The sequence below is a fragment of the Vidua macroura genome, chromosome 21 (assembly GCF_024509145.1).
Source record: "Vidua macroura isolate BioBank_ID:100142 chromosome 21, ASM2450914v1, whole genome shotgun sequence".
Classification (NCBI taxonomy): domain Eukaryota; kingdom Metazoa; phylum Chordata; class Aves; order Passeriformes; family Viduidae; genus Vidua; species Vidua macroura.
This window is the reverse complement of record NC_071591.1, coordinates 3858795-3876782: the sequence shown is the minus strand read 5'-3', so window position 1 is coordinate 3876782 and position 17988 is coordinate 3858795. Positions and strand designations below refer to the sequence as shown.

Below are 17988 nucleotides of genomic sequence, written 5' to 3'. Positions count from 1 at the left end.
AAAAGCCTGATAAATTAATCACCTCTGACATGGGTCAGTCCAGCTCTGGCGTGCGCAGGCTGGGCCCCCTGAGACGCTGCTGCTGCGACGCCAAAATTTATCAAGCAGCGAGGCTTGCCCCGGAGAGCAGCGGATTTTGGGAGGGGGCAGCTGCTGCCAGGGAGGGGCTTGACCACTGCGGTCCTCTGGGATGGCAGCACAGCTCTTCCAGCTGCCTGTGCCTGGCAGTGCTGCCACCTGACATCACTTGTTTTGGAGCAGGACCTGGCTGGGTGGCTGCTGCCTGCTGGGGGATGGGAATGGATTTAGGATTTGTGCAGCTCCTGTCAGAGCAAGCTCCTTGCTCAGCGACTGCTGGAGTGCCAGTGGGCTCACAGAGCCCAGGGAGGCTGCGTGGGATGGGGATGTGGGGCAGGAAGATGTGCAGGGCATGGCAGGGGTGCAGCTGCTGGAGGTCACAGGCAGCTTCTTGTGGCCCCTCAGCCCAGTCCCTGCAGGCAGGTGTCCTCTGTTGGGAGCTGGGGTCTGCATGTCCCTCTGTGTGCTGCTGAGCCTGGGGCCGAGGTGAGAGCAGCACTTCCCCTCTCCCCCAGTGAGCAGCATCATGGACCTTTCATGGTGGGTTTTACTTCGTGGGGATCTGATCGATCCAGCCTTTTTGCCCAGGGCAAGGCAGGCTCAGCCTGCACCTCACCAGGCTCCTCTGCCCTTGGAGAGGGGACAGGGGGCCCACAGGTCTGGTCTGGTACAGAGTGTCCATCCCTGGGGGTTGACAGGTCCTGACCCTGCAGAGCCCCCACTGCTCGCAGCACACCCCGGAGAGAAGATGGGGAAGGGCTTTGTTCAGCCTCTGCTGGGCTTTCTGCACAGCTGTGGAACAAAGGGGATTTTCCTGGTTTTAATGACTCCTCTTACCATCCACCTCTTCCCCTCTCATGTGCTGCTTCCCACCCTGGTAGCTGCCAGCAGCAGAATTTGCTTTGCCTTCCTCCAGCTTTCTTGGGAACATTTCTGCTCAGAGAAGGAGAAAGAAGGAAACAGAAGGGGAACAAAGCTCAGGGGACAGGGTCCCACGAAGTCTTTGAGAGTGTCAAGGGCTGTGTTTGTGCCTGGCATTCCCAGAGGTGTTCACAGGGCTATTCTGGGTGGCAGGAGGTGTTAAGACACCCAGCATGTGCTGTGACCTCCACGTGGGATCAGAGCAGATCTTATCAGCAGCATGCAGAAGCCTCCCTGCATCCCTCCTGCCTTCTTCTCCGCTCGCTTGCTCTCCTTCTCTCCCCCTTCTATTTTTTTTGTCCAGACATAATTAATGTAAACCAAATGCTTTGTGCACAGCTGCTGGCATCCTGAAAACGTTTTGTGTGTGGTCTCTCCTTTAGCCTGGACAGGGATGTAGCAAAGCTCTGAGCACTGTCCCAGACCTGCCTGGGTAGGGAGCAGCATCTGTTGCACAAGAAGCACCTTGAATTTCTGCATTTCCCTCGTGGGATGAGGTTATGGTTGAACTGCTTTAGATCAAACCATGGAGCTGCCCTAAAACTTCATCTCCCAAACCCAGTCAAACCCAAGCTTGACTTTTCTTGCTGGTTGTGCTTAACTGAAACCCCAAATATCTGTCTCATTTTTGTGGCTGCCTCTGTGTGTCTGAGTTCCCCCAAGGCCTAAGGGATGCTCATGCAGCACAGCTGCTGTGGGAAGGATGTCCTCATGCTGCTTTTGGTGCCTTTGGACACAGGGAACAGCGAGATCTTGTGATTTATGTTTTTTTTTTCCAGCCAAAGGGACAATTTTTGATCACTGCTATTGTCACTTGATCTTTAGGGCTTGAGGTGAGAGGGAGAGAAAGTGTCTGGCCCTACCTGTTTTGCTCCCAAAAGCCCAAGCAGCAGCTGAGTGACATCCTGCAGCCTCTGGATTCCCTTCCTGCACCTTCTGCACCCCCACACTGAGCTCTCCCTGCAGCTCCCCCTTCCCAATCCCTCACAGATGATGCTTTTCCCCTCCACTGCTCCGATCACTCCCTCAAAACCCCAGTGTGGCATCTGGGATCACCAGCAAAAATGAGCAAATTCCATGCCCCACGTCCTGCTTGCTCACTCTGAGTGTGATGGGAAAGCTGTGTGGTACCTAGGGCCGCTTGGTTCCCAAAAATCCCTTTTTTTTAAAAGTCAAAAACCCCTCTGGGCTGGTGTAGAGTCCTGCCATGGTGCAGTGAGGCTGTCCTGGCCCTCTGTGAGTCAGTGGCTGAGCATTTTGCAAATGTTGGAGCTGAATGGGAAGCATCTGAAATCCCTGCGTGGACGTGCTTTGGATTCCGGGATGATTAGGATGCTGCAGATGCCTGGGTGAGAAGGTGGGATGGGTGGAGGTTTGGGGGGTGACTGTTCTCATGTTTCTGCTCCAAAACTGTCTCCATGTTGTGGCTGGGAGATGGGAATGACACGTCTGGGATGAATCCTCCCCGTAGAGACTGAGCAGCTGGGGCATGTCTTGAGGTGGCTCCTTCTGGGGAGGCTCAGAGCAGAAAACCCATGTGCAACAGGACAGTCACCATTTGGGGGCAATATCTGTAATTTAATTCCTCAGACAAAAAGCACATTCACGTGTTCACACAATATTTTAGTTCAAAAAACCCAGTACCTGGAAGAGTTTAAAGGGAAAACTTTCAAGCAGCCCGTGGTGGGTGCCTGGGGAGATGTGGGTGTGCAGGAGGGGCTATTTCTGCTCTCAGTGCTTGGCTGAGTGATGCTCATAGATGAGGGAAGGGCTCTGATTTGCAGAGAAATCCTTCCCTGGCTCCCCATCCTCACACCCAACCCCACTCCAGGATGTTCTGTGGGGCTGGAGGATGCCAGAACACAAACTGTGTGCACCGAGTGCCCCGCAGCACCCGGGCAATGACAATCTTAAACGAGTGAGAGGCTGAAAAATAGTGAGTGAGATATTTTAAAAGGTCACCTTGGCCAAGGAGGCATAAATTCTTCCTTGTGCAAGTGAGATGCTTTAGGAACTGCCTTAAAATTAATCCAAAACATGAGCTCGTCTCCAAATGAGTGGGATTTGGCAAGAGAGCTGGACACGTTATCTTTAAATATAGGCAGGCATCCTGGAGGGTTTCTGGTGGTTTTCCTGGTCACTTCTTATTCCTCTGCCTCCCCCTCTGCTCCCCCCTCCTTGCATAATTCTCTCCCTTTTAATGCCTCTTCCCACATTTTGGGAGTGATGTCTCCCCAGACCAGGCAGGGTTGCAACACTGAAAAAGATTTTGTGTCCCATGGCACTTTTTCTCAGGAGAGCATTGCCTGTGTGGCCAGTGACCTCTGTCCTGGGGAGGATGTGGCTCCCAAGGGTTGTAAAAGGAGTTTTAAAGGCGTAAATTGGCATAAATGGGTGTAATCCACCTCTGCCTTGTGGATTGGAGCCCTCACGGATCCCAAGCTGTGCAAAATGTGTGCTTGTGACCATCAGCGTGGGGCCTCATCGGTCACTGCGGCCCCAAAACCTCCCGTGACAGGGGCAGCAGTGCCCAGCACACCAGGAGGTTTGTGACAACGGGCTCTGTGGCGCCTTCCTGGGCACTTCAGCTCCCTTTGTCCCCTATCCCACCATAAACACGAGGCTGGGGGCTCGCGGAAACGAGCGGGGCTCGGTTTAGGCCGGGAGGGAGAAGCCAGTCCCCGCCACCAAAGCAGGGAGGCTCGGGACCCTCTCAGGCTTTGAAGCTGGAGATGTCTGGCCATACAAAGACACATCTGTGTTTAATCCTTCCCCCTGTAACTGAGCCTGGGCCGGGGCAGAGCCCAGCAGCCCCTCGCCGCGTGCTGCGGGGATGTGTGCGGATGCGTTTGAAGGGCCTTGGCAGTGCGGCGGTGCTAGGCCGGCTAGAGCCACATGTTCTTGCAAATGCAGCTTCCTATTGACTTGTTAAACATTTGCTATTTATCAGATTTTGCTTTTAAACTGTCTGTAACAGTCTGGGAGAAGTTGTGTCAAAATCCCTTCCAGATGTGAAGGTGCTACCTGATACTTTGGTTATAACCTGGACCCTCGCTCCTGCTCCATTCAGATTAGCTCCACTACTGTGGAAATGAAAATGCAAATAAAGACATAAAGAGAGTAGAGACGTGAGTAAAACTTCCCCCAAACCTTCCCTTTTACAGGCAAAACGATCCTGCCTTTATAAGGAGATTGTGAGTTTTATCAGTGAGCATTTGCTTTGCTGGAAAACCAGAGGAGAGCAGGGGAGAGCAGCCACCATCCCTGTCTGCCCACACGGGTGTTTTTAAAGCATAATTGACTTTTTTTTCACCTCCATTTAAATAATGTTTCTTTGGGTCTGGGGCTTCCCAGACACATCAGCTCGTTTTATGAGCATCAGGTGATGTGTGCAGTTGGAAACCTGAGCGTTTTCCTTGCATTTGGAGCACGTGGATCAGATAACGGTGGCTCATTAAATGCTCGTTGGAAGGCGGTTGCGAGGTCGGGAGCTTTCCCCAGGAGCACCCGCTCTGCAGACCCCCTGCCCCTGTCCCTTTCCAGGAGAAAACTTTGGGGCCACGAGATATTCCCAGCTCAAGACAGCTCCATGGTATCTGTCAGATCATACAGGGCCCGAGCCAGCTCCCATCGTAGCGAGGGAGGGTTTTTCCACTGCCTTTGAGAGGCGCTGGAGCGGGGCCACGCTCTGTGTAATGCGGATCCGGCAGCGTGCGTGATGCACTGCATGATGACAGAATTTCTGGGAGATTGGCCTAAACCAAAAACCTTGGACCCGGGACCGCTCTGCCGGAGGAGTGGGGAGGCTGGAGACACCAAACCCGGGCCTGGAGAGGGGTTTTGCAGCTGGGGAAGCATCCCTGGAAAGGCCCAGATGTGGCCCGGCTGTGCCACATCTGCCCTGCCCCGGGGTTTGGTGGTTTGGGTTGAGTCCACAGCCACGTCCGTGTCCGGTGCTGCCAGGGGAAAAGGACACCTGGGAGGGTGTGAGGGGCTCCCTGCAGGACCTCAGGCTGGCTGTGGTGCTGCAGCTGAGCCCCAAAACACCCCGGAGCTGAGTGGCTCAGTCTGTCTGCAGTGCCCCAAAAATACCCCAGTGCTGCCAGTGGCACTGGGATGGGGCTGCCCTGCCTGCACCAGCTGGGCTGGGAAGTTTGGCTGGGGATCTTGCTGAGAGGAAAAAGGAGGGAAGAGAAATGTGCTGGACCATTGTGTGGCATTTTAAGCAGAATCCTGATGCATTAAAGTGTTTTTTCTCCCATAAATGCTGGGTTAGGCAGATTGGCACCCTCACAGGAGGTACCACTTTACTGATTCCTGTGGTTGCCTCTGCCCTAACTCCATCCTGCTGTTCCTGTGTGCCTTCTGACTGCTCAGCAGAGGAGGAGACCTTCTTTTTACACCCAAAAAGGATGTTCATTGGGGCTGGGATAGCTGGAGCAAAGCTGAGAGATACCAAGTGGTCCCAAATAGGTGCTTCCATTGCTCCACCTCCCTTTTTTTCCAGGCTGATGGACAAGGCTAGGTTCTCACAGTGCATCTGCACCATGTCCTGGGGCTGTGGAGCCCCAGAGCTGTGTAGGACATGACTGGTGACTTGCTTTTGCCCCTGCAGACCTGATTTTATCCCTCTCACAGGGCACAGGCGCATCAGAGCTGGAGGGTGATGGAGGAGCCCAGGGCAAGAGTTCTCCCTTGGACTCCCCACAGAGCTCCTGCCCCTTCCACCACTCTTGAATTTCCAGGGGAAACTTTGGTTCCTTTGGCAATTCCAAGCAGAAGGCTGCTCCCAATGAACTCCTGGTGCCTCAGGATGGAGCAACACCACTCTCTGAAGTGGGGTGGTGTCACTGGGGCCTGACAGCTTCTACGTGGGCACAAGGAAAACCTTGGCCCCACCATCTGCATTAACCTGGCTGGTTTCAACACTTGGACATGCGTGGAGGAATGACAGTGGGAGGGTGGGGAGGGAAGAGCAGCGTGAAGGGGAAAAAACCTGAAGCTGTCTCTCAGAATCACATGGTGATAAGGCTTTTTCTGGAGTGCCCCATGCAGCTGGCAGCAGAAACCAGGCTTTTATGTATGGGTCTGGCTGGCTTTTCACTTTCTGCAGCCAAAAGGATCTGGATAAAGTTTGCCTGGAAGATTAGCTGGCGCTGAGCCTGACTAGACATCTCTGGAAGCCTCCCCTCCAGCAGGAGTAGGTTCTGGTTCCCTCTTCCACCAGCCCTGCCGTAGGCAAGTGTGGGGGAATGTCCCCTGGAGGGGACAGTTCCACCAGCCCTCTCCCCTCTGGCACACCAGATCCCTGCTCCCACTGCAGTGGGGATGCTGGGGAGCGTGCAGGGATCCCAAGGGATCTTTGTCACCAGGATGACAGGGAGGTGACACTCCACAGCCCGAGGGATGGGATTGGGAGCACGGAGCCTGGGCACCCACGACCCTTCCCTAGGGACACATCCTTCATGTGTCTGTTCTGATACCAGAACTGGGCTGGGAAATGGGGTGCATGGGAGCCCCCCAAGCAGGGCTGGCCTCCCCCAGTGCCAGCTCTGGGGCAGATGTGCCCCAGCTGCTGCACACTGGGTTTGGCACCAGCTGTGCTGTCCGGCCACATCTGAGCTGCCAGCTCCGGGGCACAGCTGGCAGGGGATGGAGGCAGGGGAAGAGATGCTGTGCAATGCCATCCCCACGGGGTCCGTGGGCACGCCATGCTGACCCAGACACAAAGCAAATTTTGAGTTTTGTGCCCACGGAGGCCTGGCAGAGGCGGGAGAGACTGCGCTGGTAGCAGATGCCGATGCCTCCGGAGCGGAAAGCCCAGTCCCTCCCCTCTCATTCCTTTTTTTCCTTTTTTCTGCCTTTTTTTTCTTCCCCCCCTCTGGCTGATCTTAAAAAAGCCCAGGCAGTTTGGGCTCTGTGAAACCCAAATGCCTTTTGCAGCATCAAGCCCGGATCCCATAAGTAATATCCCAGCATTGAAGAGTAAGACAGTATATGAAGTAGACGGGGAGCTATAAAGACACTTTAAAAGGGGCAATAAAAGTTTTGGGTTTCATATCGTCTTACCAAAGAAGAGAATAACAGAGAAGCAGGAAATTTCAGTAGCAGACATGACAAAGGTCACAGCACTCAGACTGCACCTTAGACGAAAACACCTACTCTTATGAAAACAGCCAGAATTTTTGGCAGGGGCTCAAGAGCTCTTACAGGCAAAGCTCTCGGCAGCGCTAAAAGGTTACAAGAGACTGTTTTGTCTACGTTGCTGTAGATGTTTATAATATTTCCCTGCATTGGTGCTGCAGGGGATATCCTGCCCAGGATAGTGGATCCAGCCCTGCACCTTCCTCCCGTGTCGGGGTGCCGGGTGCTGCCATCAGCTCGGGGCTGGTGCCAGGGCAGGGACCCTGTGGCTGTGCCCAGGTGTGTGTCAGTCCCACGTGGGTGCTGGCCCTGCATTGGGGTGCAAAGGGATGCATGGTTGGCAGAGCTGGAGCATCGCCCTGGGGCATCAGCAGGGAGAGGAGGGGACAAAGCAAACCTTTTGCTGTGTGCAAGACAATTTGGGTGTTTTTTTGCAGCTCAGTATGTGGCAGGTGGGAGCAGGAGGTTTTATCTACTCAGCTGCTCCTCAGGTAACATGCCCTCCATGTTTGCGTGGGGTTTGCCAACCTTTGGTCCCTCATGCTCAGCCCCAGCTGGGTGTTGTGGTCACCCTGTGCCCTCCTCCCAGCACTGGATCCCCGCAAGGCTCTCACCGTGCCCACAGTGCCCATGTCCCCAGGGCTTGCTGCAGGGCTGGGCCTGTCACTGCAGCCCAGGAGGGACCAAACAGTCCCAAAATGAGCTGCTGGGGTGAAGGAGGCTCTGATCCCTGGCTGCAGCAAGCGAGGGAGGCTGCTGGCACTGCTGGTCAGGATCCTGGGGAGGGTCAGCGTTGAGTATTTGCATTTGGGGTGACAAACACCCAGGAAGAGCCAGCGTGGCCGTGGATGCCCATGGGGGTGACCCCTCAGGAAGCTGTTGTGCACCCTCAGAGGCATCTCTTGCAGGCAGTGCTGAGCTACTTCTTTCACTCCAAATCAGAGCACTTGGGCCTGACTTTTGGGGCCACCCTGAGCAGCCCTCACATGGCAAAGAGCTCCAGTAGCGTGCAAGCAAGGAGGAAAGCCTTGCACACAAACCCTGAGAGCATCCTGTAAACATCCTGAGGGCTGGATCCGGGCAAAGAACAGAGCTGTGTGGGTTTAGGTGCTGGGGAACCCTTTGAAAGCTGTCTGCTAGCTCTGCCTCTGCATGCAGCTGCATCAGCTGTGCCACCGCTTGCCAGTGACTCTTGGATGCTTGGGGGTTCATAATTCATTTCTATTTTTGTTGGAAGCTCATTCAGTTTTGGTTGTTGCCCCGTCGCAGGAAGTTGCTCTGATGAATGACTGGGGTGGATTTCTCTTCCAGAGGAACCCAGGCTTAATGTGGGCTTTCTGTGGACATCTCTGTATATCAATACTGCTCTAATTGTCCATGACATATAGTCTTGGCCTTTTTCCCAGACAGTCTAAATAAATCATACACTTCTGCTATAGTAAATAGTCTGTTAGAGGAGATGTTATAGGCTTACAGCCCTCCCCCCTCCCTCCAGGAGCTTCTTTTCTCTGCCTCTCATTTTCCATGTACTTTCCATACCAGTGAGGCACCTGCTGCCTGCGCCTGCAGGTTTGCATGGACAAAGTGCCCAGTGTTGCATGTCCCTCCAAGTTAGAGGGGCTGTGGTGGCCGTGCCCAGAGCTCTGCTTTGGAGTTGGCATCTGCCCTCGACTGAGCTGAGTGGAGCTGGAAAGTTTCCCACCCCACTGAAGAAATGCTGGCATTGCACACTGGCAAGGTCTTTGTTAGTATATATTATTTACATTGAGAGAATGCATAAATAAAATAGTTAATATCTCACAAAAAATACAGGTTCTGTTAACTGGGTGTTGCAAACGAAGCTTTGTGCGCACGGGCTGGGCAAACCTGCACGGAGGGGACAGCTTGGGTCCTGCCAGGTCAGTGCATGGGACAGCCCAGGAGAAGGTGACATGGCCTGGGAGGGCAGGGGTCTCCTGGGGCAGGGGACAGGTCCCAGCCCAGCTGAGTGCTCCTCCAGGGAGAATATGGGTATGTACCAAACTGGAAGTGCAAGCTTTGCTAGGGCTGATGGTGGAAAGGTGAATCACAGGGTGGTTTGGAAGGGACCTTAAAGCCCGTCTTGTTTCAATCCCCCTGCCATGGGCAGGGACACCTTCCACTAGACCAGGTTACTCAGGAGACTTCCCAGGGGAGAAAATCCCAGAGCGGGCACGGAGCTGGTGGGAAAAGATGCCAGAGGAAAACCCAGCAGGCAGGCATTTTCCTTTTGGCTGCAGCCCTCCATCATCCAGGGGCAGGAACACGCGTGCCCGGCCTGCCCGGGGGCTCAGACGCAGCAGCAGAGCGTGGAGCAGTCCAGCCTGGCGGGGGTCCCGCCGCTCCCGGCCTTCTTGTTCTCCTTGGGCAGCAGCAGCACGAGGGCCATGGCCAAGGCACAGTGGTAGAAGCTGTGTACGTAGGTGTAATCCCACTCCTGCGGGCAGGGAGAGCGGGGTGAGAAGCGGGAGCAGCAGGGCCGGCGACTCGCGTGAGGTTCGCGACATTAAATTTCTACAAGTAGCCAAAAGGAAGGGGATAAAAAAGATTCCTGAACCTTCTGCCTCCCTTTGCTGTCAGAGAAGAAAGGATTTCCAGTGAAAAAAAAAAAAAAACCTAAAGCAAAGGGGATTTAACACGTTCTAATTTGCACATTTCCCAATTCTTGAATGAAGTGTTTCATTACCCCGCAAAGGACGCGGCGGCGAGGCCGGGGCGCGCGGGGAGGCGGCTTCTGCTAAGTGACATTTTTATGTTCTGCTAGAATCTGCAATTACCAAATGCTTTGAAAAATAATCCTTGGGGATGCCTGTGAGGTTGTATCTCGCAGCTCCCAAAGCACAGAGCAGCCGTAACGGCGGCGCTGAGCGCAGGCACGGCCGGCAGCTGTGTCGGGGGGTTATCGCCTGCCCGGCGCGACCCTTCGGAGCAGGACAGGGGCAGTGGCCAGCAGCAGGAGCAGGAGGATATAAACACAGGATCAAGTGCCCCTGGGAGTCACTGAGAGTCTTTTCTTTGCCGTGAGCCAGCTCTGGATCCGGCCATGCCTGGGTTGGATCCAGTCCCTGCCGCGTTGCTGTGAGGTGTCCTTAAGTCACCCGTGCCCAGTTTCCAAAAAACCCCGTTCCCACTTGACAAAGCCATTCTGAGGACCACGTGTGCTTGAGGAAAGCACATCCCCTGTCCTTGTCACTCACTGAAGGGGGAAAAAGAGACACAGCATCACCCTGTGTGCCGCTGCCCCGAATGGATCAGGGGATGGGGACAAGCATGGAGAGACCCTTGTCCCTGCTGCCAGACCCCAGCATGCCAACTCTTAGACCCATGTCTAAGCTGGGTTTTGTGCAAGGCTGGATGCAGCCCAGTGGTGTGAGCGGGGCTGTCCCTCTCTAGGTGATGTCCCTCACACCTTGTAGAGTCAGGGAGGGTGAGTGTGCACACAGGTACCTCAAAGAAGAACCTCAGCATCAGCGCCAGCGCCCCGAAACAGAAGCCAGGACCGATCTGTTGGGTGTAGACACTCTTGTCAGGATAGAGCCCTTTCTTCTCCTTCATCTTCTGCAGCTGGGAGGAAGGAGAGAGCACACCAAGTGGATTCACCTGGATTTAGCTGGCTGCTCCACCCTCATTCCTCGTAATAACGCTGTTTTTTTTAAAATATTCAGCCCTAAAGCCAGCTCAGGGAGTGTGTGCCCTCACAAACGCAGTCTGTGGGAGAACAGATCCCAGCACAGCATCTGCAGACTGGAGGATGCAGGGTGCTCCTGTGCCTTGATCTCCTCCTTGCCCATCCCCTCCCCATGATGGCAACTTTTAGCTGCTGGCTTAGTGACAGTTAATAACTGGGACTCGCACCACTGTATTTCCACGATGTTTGGCATCATCTTTCTGCAATTTTTATCCCACCACTCCTTGCCAACTCCTGCAGTGGCTCCCCCACCTCAGTCCCAGCTGGGCCCACAGCACAGTGGGGCACAGACTGCAGCATTGTGCCCAACTGTCCCAGCTGGATTCAGGCAGACTGCAGACAGATTCCTCCCCACTTTATCACCGTGGTTTTATCCACATCTTCCCCGGATCTGGGGCAGTTTACCAGATCCCTCTGCCTCTGAGTAGCTGTAAAAACTCCATAAATACGCTCCTCCTGATTAGAAATGCAGGGACAGGAGATGTGGTAGATTGCTCAGACCGATCGAATCTGGCATTTATCACAAAGGCTGCTGTCTGCCTTCTGCTCGGGTTAAAGGAGAAATCACTGTGAGATTGAGCGCTGCATCTCGAGGAGGAAATCACTGGCACGGGTTGGACTCCTCCATGCAGGGTTCAGCCCTTTTCCCACCAGGGGCATCCCACAAAGCCCACCCCAGTGCCCTGCCCCACGTACCCATCTGACCGTGATCACCAGCACGGCCGTCCCGATGGGGCCCGAGTAGACGCCGTAGCCCCAGCGGTCGTGGTAGATCCTCACGGCGATGGTGAGGACGCCAAACATGATGAAGGTCGATCTCTTGGGCTCGTCAAACTCTGCCAGGGCTGAGGGACAGAGAACAGGGAGCACCAGCTCGCAGCCCACCTTTTTCAGCTGCTCCCCTAAAGCCTTCCTGGGGTCTCTCCCTCCTGCCCTGGGGTTGCACCCGTGTATGGTTTGCTCTTCTCATGTCACACTGCTGGGGAAACTGAGGCACATGGGACAAAGCAAACCATCCTGAGGCATCTGAATGGTGGGTCCAGGAGATGATTGTTGGGGTTTTATTTCAGTGTTGCACTGGGGAGCTTAAAGGAGATTCTGTTCCCAGAGAAGCTGTGGCTGCCCCATCCCTGGAAGTATTCCAGGCCAGGTTGGGTGAGGCTTGGAGCAACCTGGGATAGTGGAAGGTGTCCCTGTCCATGGCAGGGGGTGGAACAAGATGATCTTTAAAATCCCTTCCCACTTTAAACCACTCTATGATTTCCCTTTTACTAAACCCAGCATTCAGAGGCGTTTGCAAAAACCCTCATGCCCTGCGAGCCCACAATCAGCTTTTGGGTTCATCCTGCATCTCCAGCCTTCCCAAACTCACTCTGGCACAGGCTCCACCACCCCAGTGCAGTGGGACTCCCTCTCTGGTGCCACGGGGTCCCGGCTGCCCGGCCGCGCCGGCACCTGCCTGGGGTTTGCAAGCTGGAAGTCGCCAGTGTGAGTAAATTATTAGAGGCTTTTGTTTAGCACAGAATGGGGTAATAACTGATAAAAGTTATGGATCCCAGTGGGCTCCATGCTTTTCCAGCTTGCACAGCTGTGTTATGGCTGTCCTGGATTTGCATTCCGGGAAGTTTGCCCGAGGGTCTGCGTCCGCACATGTGCACTCGGGCTTTACAAGCCACAGTGAGAGGCTTCCCTGGGCTTCAGTCACCACACCTTCCATGTCCTTGGATCGTGCTTTTATAGGGAGTTTGGCTAAGGGATAATGTCCGCATGTTAATCTCTGTTGTTTCCCAGCGGGTCAATATTTTAAACCTCGTAGTCCAGGATTTGTATTTTTTTGCGAGGTTTCTGAACGCAGTAATGAAGCAATCAAGTTGAATTTTGCTGTAAGAAGCCAAAGTGTCTGGATCAGCTCTGACCTACCCTGACACTGCTGTTATCCACTGAAAATGCCCTTTGGAAATTATTTGTCTCGTTGTCTTTTCTAGCTGAGCAGAGAGAGCACTGCGGTGCCCTGAGTAGTGGGGGACCCCCCTCGGGACTCACATTTTGAGGGGACAGAGCCATTTCTAAGGGTAATATTTTCCCCACACATTTTTCCCTGCATGGTAAATTTATCCTCTTGCATGCCCTGGAAGGAGGGTGCTCCTGCATCCCCACAGGATGAATTTGCCCAGCTGTGGGGTGTTACCCCTGCTTGTGCTGGGCTCCGAGGCTGCAGGAGCCCCGTCCCTGCTGGAGGTCCTGCACCACCCCTGTGGGAGGCAGAGGGGAAAGTCCTGTGGCCATTTGGGGCTGTACATTGGAGCGCTGACTTCAGCTTATCGTGGGGAGAAATGGGAACTCTGTCTGGAGTGGGCAGTGGTTAGAAATGGTCCAAATTTTGGAGCAAAACCGTTCTTTGTTGGAACATCTCTCTCCCCTGACCCTGCTCTATTCTCCTGCCATCAATACTCACATCCTTCCAAAACTTATGGTGACAAAATGGGAAAATGATAGGTTGGAACTTTTTGTCTTCCTCATATTTTTTTTCCATTTCTATTATATTTTGTTTTGGTGGCAAATAAGGAACAAAATGAGGAAAAAGAGAGTGAAGAAAATGTGGGAAAAGGAAAACTGAATAACAGGGCAAGGGGTGGGATTTATAGTAAAAAGGAAGTGAAATAAATTTCTGCTTTTTCTAAGCAGATCTAATATTCCTATCAGCCCAGACCAGGTTTTTGACAAACTGGGAAGTTATATTTGTTTTGACTAAACCACTTTGATTCTCATGCTACCAAGGGAAGTGGCAGATTCTGCATTTCTTAATGCCCCTAAGTGAGGCAAGATAAGCTCATGGGCCTGGTATGGGGAAAATGAGGAGAAATGGGAAGTTCCCTGGTTTATGAGGTTTCAGATTCAGTCGTCTCATAGTCTTGTCCTTCCTTGAACTGCAGCACAAGGCTGCCGGTGTGTTGCTGTCATTTGAAGCAGAGGACATGTGTGAGAGCTGGTGCAGAGAGAACACCCGACCAGCACCACCACCGGTGCCACAGCTCTTTATCTCCAGGAGCAAAACGTCCCCAGCCACCACTCAGGACAGTTCCATGTCTGGACCTCACCAATTGCAAAGACTTTCCAAGGTGTTAATGATACAAAACTGGATTAATCCACAGCACAGACTGACTTCCACAAAGGACAATTTCAGTGGCAGCTCAGGTGGAGCTCAGAGTGAGCAGCATTTCTGGGGACTGTCCCCACTGACTGTCCCATCAGCTATCCTGACAAATCCAGCCCTTCCTGCCAGTGGTGCAGCTTTCAGGAGCCACAACAGACCAGTTCTTACCCATCAGGGACACCCAGATGGACAGGGCTGTTCCGTAGATGCTGAAGTACTCCAGGATGTCGTAGCGCATAAAGCACAGCACTGATAACCCGGGGCCGTCACAAACATGGTAAAACTATTCAAAAAGAAAAAAAAAATTATCAGAAAACCAGTTTCTTACCCACATACCATCAGGTAAAAGTGCTTATCAACTGGTTTGAAATAGTGTAGCTGCTGAGAGGATGGCCAGCCAGGCCAGAACAGTGTCAGCTACAGCAGGATCACTGTTATGTAGTAATGAATATATTTGAGTGATAATGTCATCGTTCCCAGTTGCAAATTGCCCAAGAATCAGCATTATTCTCTCAGTACAAACTAAGGCAGGCTTTAATTTGCCTCTTGGCCAGAATTTGCAATCTGATGACCAAGCTGCTTTGAGCGGGGCGCTGGGGGACGGCCTCTCCAGCAGAAGGAGGACTCTGGGGTTGTGGTTTTAATTGCGAAAGATTCTTGTAAAACAATTCAGAATGAGTGTCCTGATGAAATGTGTATGGATGCCAGGTCACTGTCCAGGCTAAACAGGGTTTATATGGCCAGACTCTGAATAATGGGGAATTCACTCATTAGTGCATTCCCTTAAAAACCACCAGTTCCTGCCCATTAACTCATTGATTAGGTTATTTGCAAAAACCCCATTGTCATGCAACATGAACGCAGACTGCTCCAAGAGATGTTTTCAGTGCAATCAGAGGAATGCTCCCAGTGCTTGCCTGGCTCTCTCCTTTTCCTGCCAGCCCTCAGCCCTGCAGGTTTTGCAGTGGCAGCAGCAGTGAGCTCTGCTGTTCCTGAAGAAGTCCCTGCTCCGCTTGGCCCGGCGCCCTTGGAACGCTGCTCGCTGTCACGGCCCGGTGGGGATGCTGATATAATTTATAATGGGAATTGCTGCGAGCCCTCTGGCTGGCTGCAGCTTCTAGAAAAGATTGCACCACGGCTGTAATTCTTCTCCCTGCCTGAGATTGGGCTCGGGGAGTCTGGAGCCGGGGGGAAGAAAGGGTGGAAGGCAGAGCATGCTCCTGGCACTTGTCTGCCACGGCCATGTGCTTTCACTGCTCTGTTCAGTTCTCCTGCTGGAGGAGGAGTGGGATGCTACAAAAAAATGCAACAGCAGCAGCTGCTGCCTGTCCAACCCCCTCCCCACTGCACTGGCAGCTGCCTCGCCTCCTGTCCCTTCTTTCCCTTCCCCACTCAGGGATATTTTGCTTCTTCAGTCTCTTCGGAGAGGACCTGTTCCACCTCCCTTCGAAACACGTGCCAATTTTCCTACTGACTTCTCGGGGAGGTGGAGCAGACACAGACCCAGTGCAAAATGAAATTGTAGATGTCTGGCTTCCCTGGGGAGCTGGGGCGGGGGGCTCAGGGATGTTTTCATATTAACTGGTCCTGTAGCTTTTATAGAACTGGCAGAATTTCTCCCCCTGCATCATGTTTTAATCAGCTCAAATGGTCAAGGATGTTCTCTGGATCCTTAATAAAAGACCAACCTGATCCTGAGCCCTGTGAAAGAGCTTTTCACACTGAGAAGATCCTTTGTCTACTCCCTGCCTCAGTTTCTCTGTACAAGGAATGTGCCAACCCTCACGAGATGCCTTGAGATGGATGAGGATTAGTGGGAAATGCAACATCAGCTGGGTTGCTGAGCTGTTTCCTTCATATTCTTTAGAAGATCATTGAAATGTAGTCAAAGAGGAGATTTTTTCCAGTGGGAATGCTGCTTTGGGTGCTCAGCTGGTGTCTGTATGGAGTCACTCAGCAGGGATACAGAGCCCAGGGCAGCACATAGCCGGGAGCAGGAATAGGAATATTTTATATATGTACAAACGTTACTTCCCTAGTTATTTCCACACAAAGGAAGGCCAGGGAATCACAGCCTGATAAAATACAGGTTTCAACCCACAAAGGGTTAATAATTATTATATTTCATCATGTTTTAGTCTCTCCTTTCCCAGTGCAGAAAATCCCCTGACTCCAGCATTGCTCCCATTCCCAGCTGACAGTTGCAAAATCAATAATTTGACTACTATGTGCTTTTGGCTAAAGTGACAGAGGCAGAGCAAGAGATTCTGGAGGCAATTTAAAGCCTAAATTCAGCATGGCCACTTAGCAGCTGTAAAACAAAGAGAAAAGCCAGCTCCAAAGCATTGCAAATCAGTCAAGGCTCTTTGCACCCAGACCTTCTCCCTGATCTCAGTCACAAAACACCACTAAATCTCTGTAAGGCCACAGTGTAGGACATCCTAAACTGGAGAATCAGCTGCTCAGCACCACACATGGTGGGAAATAACAGAAAAAGGATATTTTAGGGCTTGTGCTGGCTGCTCTTGGGTGAATCAGCTTCTCAGTGGTACAGGGGGCATTTGGGGGGATAAAGCATGCAGGGAGAGGGGAAATTGAGAACTTCTTACCGCCACGAAGAACATGGTGAAGAAGTAAACCATGGCTTCCATGTGGAAACGCCGCTTGGCCGCGATGCTGATGGTGGGGAGGAAGACCAAGGAGCTGAGGGTGGGCAGAAGGAGCTTGGCCACCAGCGAGCCCATGGGTGCCTCGTGGGCTGGCAGCTCCTGGGAGCAGGGCGGCTGTGAGCTGGGCAGGAATGGTGGAGAAAGGAGTGGGGAGTGTGCTTTAAAATTTAAATGCCCTGCGTGGCAGGGAACAGCTGCCACCGCCACAGCCGCCGCCTTCGCTGCCGTCTCGTCCCGAATTCTTGACACAGCCGGTGGCTCCGGGCAGCAGATGCTCTGTGCCCCCAAAACCGTCCTGGGTGTTCCTAAAGGAGTAAAAGGGAATGTTGTCCTTGCATGCCTTGTGCTGGGTGCTGGGTTTGCGTACATGGTGGGTGAGGAATCTGGGTTTGCTCGCTCCTCATGGGGACATCCCAACCCTACATCCTGCTGTCCCTGTGCCAAGCCTGGTCAGTGCTGCTGGAGCAGGGAAAATCCATCTTCTTTCCTCACAAAGTGGAGGGGCAGGCACTGATCTGTCCCCTCTGGTGGCCAGGAGTAGGACCTGGGACTGCCCTGTGCAGGGTCAGGAGCTGAACTCGGTGATCCCTGTGGATCCCTTGCATTATTTTATTATTCTCTGCTCTGCACTTACATGAAGGAAGAACTGGTATGCGGCAGGCACTAGGGTTTTTTAAAACAGTGGGATGTATCCTACGGCCTTTGTGTGCTTGAGAAACACACACCAAGCTCCAAACCTGCCTTTATTTCCCCACGGGGACACACCTGGGGTGGGGGCAGACGTGGGGGAGCTGGCATGACACAGCACCCAACGCCTGCTGCCAGTGCCTACGTGCCCTCCGTGGAGTTCAGTGCAGTTACATTTCCCAGCCATGCCCTCAGCCTTTGCAGCCTGGCCACCTCCAGGAGTTCTGTCTGAAATTCAGGAGCCGAGCGTCTCCGGGCTGGAGGAATTCGAGAGGTTTGTCGTGTGGCGCAGAAAAGCTGGAGGAAAGGAAACCAAAAGCCAAGCGGCGTTTGGGCTGCTAATCCACTCAGTGGTTCTCTCTTTTATTATGACTTTTTATTATATCGCTGCTGCTCCCCCCCTGCGTTAATATCTTTTCCTTGGAGCCTCGCAGGGATTCTCGGCATCCTTTCGGCACAGCTGTTCCCGGGACACAGGGAGCAGGAATGCTACGCTTGAGCAAGCGCCTTTGTGGCTGCGGCTTTGGGGAGGAGGGTGGGAGCTCTGATAGGAGCCACCAGCTCTAGGGCTGATAGGACGGGCTCGCCTGTCCCCCGGGAGGGCGTCTGGAGGAAAGACAGGCACGCAC

At 53.2% G+C, this 17988-nt stretch overlaps 1 protein-coding gene across 1 annotated transcript; it reads right to left on the bottom strand.

Annotated features, from left to right (window-relative positions):
* Nucleotides 1-9451: 9451 nt before the first annotated feature.
* On the bottom strand, nucleotides 9452-16747 carry MYMK (myomaker, myoblast fusion factor). Its single transcript, XM_053996306.1, has 5 exons — nucleotides 16613-16747; nucleotides 14172-14286; nucleotides 11546-11694; nucleotides 10609-10725; nucleotides 9452-9598 (listed from the first exon to the last, which is right to left on the bottom strand). Exons 1-5 carry the CDS (start codon nucleotides 16745-16747, stop codon nucleotides 9452-9454), a joined length of 663 nt encoding a protein of 220 aa, XP_053852281.1.
* Nucleotides 16748-17988: the final 1241 nt, after the last annotated feature.